The following is a 7,383-nucleotide window of genomic DNA, read 5'->3' on the forward strand; positions in this document are numbered from 1 at the left end:
TTAAAGGCCAACATTCAGCGCCATAGAGCATTGCAGGTCTCACCACCATCTTATAAAATTTTCCTTTCAGTCTTAGCGGTACTTTTCTATCACACAAAAGGCCCGAAGCATTCCTCCACTTCAACCTACCAACTTGAATTCTACTATTAACATCCCCATCTATATCACCATCGCTTTGGACAACGGACCCAAGATATCTAAATCGTTCACACCTTTTAATAATTTGATCACCCAAAGTCACACTTCTGTCACTAGAGCTATTACTACTAAAATTACATTCCATGTATTCAGTTTTAGTTCTACTTAAACGAAGGCCTTTAGACTCCAATGTAGACCTCCATAATTCAAGTTTTTCCTGGGCTTTTTCTCTCGTTTTATCCACGAGAAGAATATCATCAGCAAAAAGCATACACCAAGGTACATCCTCTTGTAGATGTCCAGTAAGACCATCCATAACTAAAGCAAAAAGATATGGGCTTAAAGTCGATCCCTGATGTAAACCAACAGAAATAGGAAAATATTTTGTCAATCCTCCTTCAGTTTGAACACAAGTAACAGCTCTAGTATACATATCTTTAATGACTTGAATATAAGTCATATCAACACATTTCTTCTCGAGAACTCTCCAAAGGATATCTCTTGGAACCTTATCGTAAGCTTTTTCTAAATCAATAAAAATCAAATGTAGATTCTCCTTATTATCTCTGAACTTCTCCATCAAACCTCTCAATAAATGTATAGCTTCCATAGTAGACCTGCCAGGCATAAATCCAAATTGATTATGAGAAATTTTCGTGATGCATCTTAACCTATGTTCAATTACCCTCTCCCATAATTTTAAAGTATGACACATCAACTTAATTCCTCTATAGTTTGCACACTCTTGTGCATCCCCTTTATTCTTAAAAATGGGGATCAAAATACTCTTCCTCCACTCCTCAGGCATCTTTTTAGTTTTTAAAATAATATTAAAGAGTTTAGTAAGCCAAGAAACTCCCAAATCTCCCAAATATTTTCACACTTCAATTGGGATATCATCAGGTCCTACAGACTTTCCACCCTTGGTTTTCTTTATTTAAAGATGAAAGAATAAATGAATTTAATGTTATATATGAAAGAAACCCTAGTTTATATTCTTACATCATTCATCTTCTTATTTGATGTATTCTTCATTTGTGGTGTATTCCAAAAGGTTGTTAAGTGACATAGTAAGGTGTGAATGGAAAGAGGAGCCATTTGTTATTTATATGAACCACAAACTTATTTTATTTAATAGAATATTTCATTGTCTTTAACTCTACAATAATTGGTGTTAAGTCTCCCATGGACTAATAAATTATTATGAGGATAAATTATTGTTTTTGTTTATGATAGTGCACCACAATCTCAACAACTTAAAACTCCCTATTAATTGTCACAAGTGTTATAAAATTGATAATATTTTACTACGTAGGATAAACTTGTTTTCATGTTTCTGAGCCTTCCTTATTCTTTTCAGGTATACGATGGATTGTCCTCGGTTCACTGATCATCTAGAAGCAATCAAGTTTATTTGCAAAGAATTTTGGTCCGAGCTCTTCAAGAAGCAGATTGATAACTTAAAGACTAATCACCGGGTTGGCCCAACTTAAATCAGAGAACCTCCAGATTCCTTATATTTTGGAAGATTTACATACATACTACTTAATTTCTATGTATTTATATATCTAATGCCTAAACTTCAATTTTTACATACATGCTGCCTTACCTATGCATGAAATGTGCATTTCATGTTTTAAAAGTTAAAATAGTGGTATTTTTTATGTGATATAAAAATTTTTGTGGTATAAATGTAAAAGATAAAGTTTAGGTGTTAGATATCTAAATACTTAGGAATTGGGTGGTATGTACATTAATGCCCCTCCCTTTATTTTTACATTATTATAGAGATGACTGTCATTGCACCATCATTGCAGGGTACGTTTGTTCTCCAAGACAATATGTTTCGATGGATTGCACGAATATCACCAAATCCTCTTCAAGAAAACTTGTCTGAGTCCTCTACTCCTAATGATGATAATCAGGCAGCTCAAATCACAAGCATGTACCTCTACTTTCCATGTGGTATCATTAGGGGCGCTCTTACAAGTCTGGGAATTCCTTGTGCTGTTTCTGCTGATATATCCAACCGTCCCGCATGTAAGTAATTTGGCCTTCCCCATCTTACATAGGATCTCAAGAATTTCCCATGTTATCATTAAAATGTTGGAAAATTTACATGCATACCACTCAATTCCTATGTATTCAAATATCAAACACCTAGAATTCAATTTTTACATAAATGCCACCTTACCTATGCATAAAAAGGTGTATTTCACTTTTTAAAACTAAAATGGCGGTATTTTTTTATGTGATATGAAAGATTTGGGTTTTATTAATGTAAAAGGTGAATTTTTGGTATTAAATATGAAAATACATAGGAATTTGTGGGTATGCATGTAAGTGCCCTTAAAATGTTTGGATAAACATTTCTGCTTGGTTTAATGTTTTAATGCCGACTGTTGGGTCCCAATATAACTTGACTGGCTACAGAAAAGTAGTCTTATAGGTTTACCAGACTGGGCTTGTGGAAGAACTTAATAGTACTATGCGTCAATCTGGAATGTCTATTCATATATTATTTTTTTTAATAACATTTGAATTAAATCATTTAAATCAATAGTGATGTTGATGAATCCTTAGTGTTTTCTTTTTCTTTTTCTTTTCCTTTATATGTTTTGCTTTGCTGCATTGATTGAGTAAGATGACAAGATATGCGGATCTGAATCCTGCAAAACTGCTTTTGGTTTTTCATCACTTTTTTGCTATGCATTTGGTAGACAATTTTTGTTTGAACTTTTAGGGCTGGCTAAACTTAAATGATATATTTAGGGGTCATTTGTGATTACTTTTACTTTCTGTTTTTATTTTGTTTTTTTATATTATCCCTAAAACAAAAATATGTTTGATTTTTCTTATACACTTATTGTTCCTAAGAAGCAACAAAAAAAAACACTGTTGTGGTACTGCCATAAATAATCCACATGTATATTCTAGAAGCTAAGTGGATAAATAAAAATACATGCTCTTTGGTATGCAAGTCAATATTTTCATGCTTCTATTTATCTTCATTCTCATTGCGGAAGTTTCAAGTAAATGCATAATTAGGCTTTAAATTTTTTATTTCTTTGATCAATCATATCTTATATTTTAATTTTTTTAATAAATTTTCTGCTTGGCTTGATAATTAGCTATGTTTATCTTCTCGCTAGCCCTCGTTCAAATCCAACCTGTAGCAACCTAGTGAATTTTATAACATGATTTGGAAATTTCAGTAGCAACTAATTTTGTTCTATTATTTTAAAACCAAATCAATTTGTTTTATAGACTATAAACAAAACATTTTAACAGACAATTTTATTATCACGTTAACCATATAAAAAATGGATAATTACATGCATGCATTCAAAATTTTGATATTTACAGAACTAACACCCATGTCTTTTTTTTGAGCTATCAAATTGGTGCATTTATGCATGTCACAATCAAACCATTAAGAATTTAATGAAAATAAAAATATCGATTAAGTTTTTATTGTGAATTTTGCTATTTGAGTGAGAATTTGAAAAATATATGAAACAAGGTGCTAGTTTAGTAAATAGCAAAGTTTGAGTGCTTTGTATGTAATTGCCCTTTCAAATAATAAAAGATGATGGAGAACACTGGTCCTTAACAGGCACTTAGTTTAAAGCTTTGCCTTAAAGGAATTGTTTTGACTTGGTATTTATTGGAATGTGTTTTGGTGCATAGTTAGGTTCCAATTGGGTGGCCGTTGAATTTATATGAATATTTATATTATATATTCATAAGAATTAGAGATAATTGGTTCTATATTCAAGTTTATGATTAAATTCTTTGGGTGCTTTGTATGTAATTGCCCTTTCAGATAATAAAAGATGAAAGAGAATACTGGTCCTTAACAGGCACTTAGTTTAAAGCTTTGTCTTAAAGGAATTGTTTTGACTTAGTATTTATTGGAATGTGTTTTGGTGCATAGTTAGGTTCCAATTGGGTGGCCGTTGAATTTATATGAATCTTTATTTTATATATTCATAAGAATTAGAGATAATTAGTTGTATATTCAAGTTTATGATTAAATTCTTTGGGGCTCTCAACAGATTTGCATCCTAGCTTATCCATTTTTTTCAATAATTTTGTTATACATTTTGTTGTGATACAAAAACTCAGTGTGAAAATTCAATGCAAAGGAAGAACTTAATTTTCCCTAATTCCTTAATTTTTGTTTATTATAGAAATATTCTTTTTAAAATTCTTCATTCCTTGTAATCACTAACTGCATAATAATATCATCACTACAAACCAGTACTATAGAGTTCCCCCTTGAACCCATGTGTTTTATAAATTATTTATGGTGTTCATGATTTTGTTTATATCTAATGTGGAGCATTACTTAGGCTAACTTTCAAATCATACCCTGGGAGCTCTCTTCGACTCATGCAATTTCATTTTTACATTACTTTTTGTTTGTAATTGAGTTACTTTATGATGGGATCTCCATAAATACTTTCTTCTCCAAGTCACCATGTATGTAGGTTTTCTCACATCTAGTTTTTTGTACATTGAGTTTTTGTATCTTTTAGTCATTTTTAATTGCAAAAGATAACCAACAATTTTCATTTTAGTAATCAGAGCAAAAGTTTCATGGCAATCAATCTTATAAATTTGAGGATAGTCTTTGGTTGTTAATTTACCTTTCTACCGAATCATCTTATTTATATTTGACTGTAAAGACCCATTTACATCCTGTTGTTTTATTTCCATTTGGCAGCTTTATTAATTCCTTTGTTTTTTATAAGGGCTTCTATTTTTTCCCTTATAACACTTATCAAATTCATATTATTTAAAATCTTAGAGACTATTTTGGGGATATAAATGGCATCTAGGTTAGTAAAGAAGGAATGTTGACTATTAGAAAGATTATTGTATGGCAAAAATAAATATAAGGGATGTTTAATAAATGTTCTTGAACATATAGTGGTATGAACTTGTTTGATTGATTGGACTTGCTTAGATTGAGATACTTTTTTACTTAATGTGTGATGTATGAGTATGGGACGGTTCTAATAAGGCCAATTTGATTAACAATGACTATTTTGGAACATAGTTGTTTGCTAGGATGAAAAATAAGGAAGGATAATTTTGGAAAAAAAAATTATTTGTGAATGATATTTTTTTATGATAAATAATAATAAAATTGTGATATTTTTCATTGAAAGTGACATCAACAAATCCATGCACCATTCTTGTAGAGGGATGGTAGCATTTTTTTCCCTTTTAAATAGCGTAGTCGGACATTTAATTATTCCAAGGCTCAAATGGTCATCTATTTTGGGAATATATATGAGCAAGGTTAACATTTTCAAAAGTTTTTTGAATAAGTTTGTTTGTGGAATTAAATTGATAAAAGAATTTGATTTGGAATTGTGTTGTGCTCTTAAACTCAGAAATTTTTTTATCTATATGATTTATGATGTGAGTGATTGTTAAAATTATTTGCCTCAATATTATTTTAGATTTTTTTTTTAAAAGGAGAGCCTTTATGATGATAAGTGGGTTGTCTTTTTATTGTTCAATTACTCTATTTTATTAGTATCATTTTCTTTTTTTTTTTTAAGTACGAGAAGATAGAACTAAAGTAGTATTTAGCATTGTCAGAATTAACTGTTTAATTTCAATGCCAAATTGATTTTCTATCATATTAAAAAGGTAAAAATTAATATGTACATTCCTTGGCTTTTAATAAAAAGTTCCATGACATGCAATCATCGTTAAATGACAGATTATCAAGCCCCAGAGATGCTCCTAGAGGATGATCCCTAGATATTTTAATAAATGAGTAAAAAAAAGAACAAAGGTTTTTGTATCATTTATTGGAAAATTTATACATTTGTATTTTGCTAGTTTACAAACATTATGGGGAAATTCTTCGATATTGATTTATTTGAATGGCTAAGGGAACACGATTTTGAGAACAAACAATGATCTGTGGCCAAGGCATAGAAGTTAAAGCCTGATTTTATTTCTTTATTTGTATTTTTTATTGGAGATAATATTGAAGTTTGTATGAAATTTTTTTAGTCATTGGGTTCTTCAAGGTGATAGAGGGTCTGTTTGGGGCAGCTGCAGCTTATCCAGTTTTTGCTGATAAGTAGCTTATCCTGATAATCTGCTGATGAGCAGCTGATCTGGATAAGCTGTCTGGCTGTTTGGTTGGCGCTTATGGAAAACAGCTGATGGTGAAAAATTGACTATTTTGCCCCTGTTCTGAATAAGCAGTTTAGCTGTTTGGTTAGTGCGTTTTGTAAACAGCTTATTTGAAAAAAATTTTCATTAAATGTACAATCTGTGCAGCAGAATCTAAATGTTCAGACAAGAAAATACCAAAAAGTTGAGTTATATCCATTTTATGCCTTGTACAAGCAGAAATTCAATAATTAGATCGTTGGAGATGAAAATTTCATTTGAACACTATGCAATGTGAATACCACTTCATAATCTTTGTTTGAAAACATGAATCGTATAACTCCAAGAGATCAACTGTCTGTTCTGATGCATAACTTATCCATTTTACAAAAACTAACTGTCACACTCAACATATAATAGCATCAAATATAAAAAATCAGCTCGCACATTGCTTCTCAAGTATAAACCTTGGTATCATTCATACAAGATATAGATATAGAGAAGCCATCACATAAAAAAAACAAACAGCGTTAAACACTTCACGTACGTTAAATGAAGCCAAAAAATTCCATAGAAATGAACCAAACAACATTACCAAGCTTTCCCCACTATATAATGCAAATTCATAGTGCTTTCAGCTTTTAACGGCCCTTAACACATAGGCTAGATATGTAAAAATATTACTGCTTAAGGCAATACCTGACCTTATTCCCGTGGATCACCATAATTTCAGTTAAGAACGTGCATTAAAATACCTTCTGTAGCAATTTACCATCTAGAAGATCACATACATTTTAATATATATACCAAACAAGAAGCATAATGATCTATCAGACTGTAATGTTGGTTTAAATTACACTTCAGTTAAGTGTATGTAATTGACAATCACACATCAGCATCAGCATTAGCCATTAGAACAGAGAATTTCTTTAGCTTACAGAAGCATTTACTTCTATTTAATTAAGAACGTGAAATGTTTACAGAAAAGAAAATTCAACAAGATTCTAGAGAGAAGGTTGAGAACTAACGGTAAGAAAAATTTTCTTATAACCATGTCAAATTTGATAGAAAGCTGTTGTCCAACTTTAAAAAAATGGAATA

General features: G+C 30.7%; 1 protein-coding gene across 1 annotated transcript in view; it reads left to right on the top strand.

The window, feature by feature from the left end:
- Positions 1 to 7,383, top strand: part of LOC110023983 (trafficking protein particle complex subunit 6B) — a 19,440-nt gene that overhangs the window by 5,963 nt on the left and 6,094 nt on the right. The window contains 2 exon segments of the mRNA XM_020723663.1: positions 1,499 to 1,616; positions 1,956 to 2,178. Coding sequence (XP_020579322.1) covers positions 1,499 to 1,616; positions 1,956 to 2,178 — 341 coding nt within the window.

The sequence above is a fragment of the Phalaenopsis equestris genome, unplaced genomic scaffold, assembly GCF_001263595.1.
Source record: "Phalaenopsis equestris unplaced genomic scaffold, ASM126359v1 Scaffold000240, whole genome shotgun sequence".
NCBI lineage: Eukaryota > Viridiplantae > Streptophyta > Magnoliopsida > Asparagales > Orchidaceae > Phalaenopsis > Phalaenopsis equestris.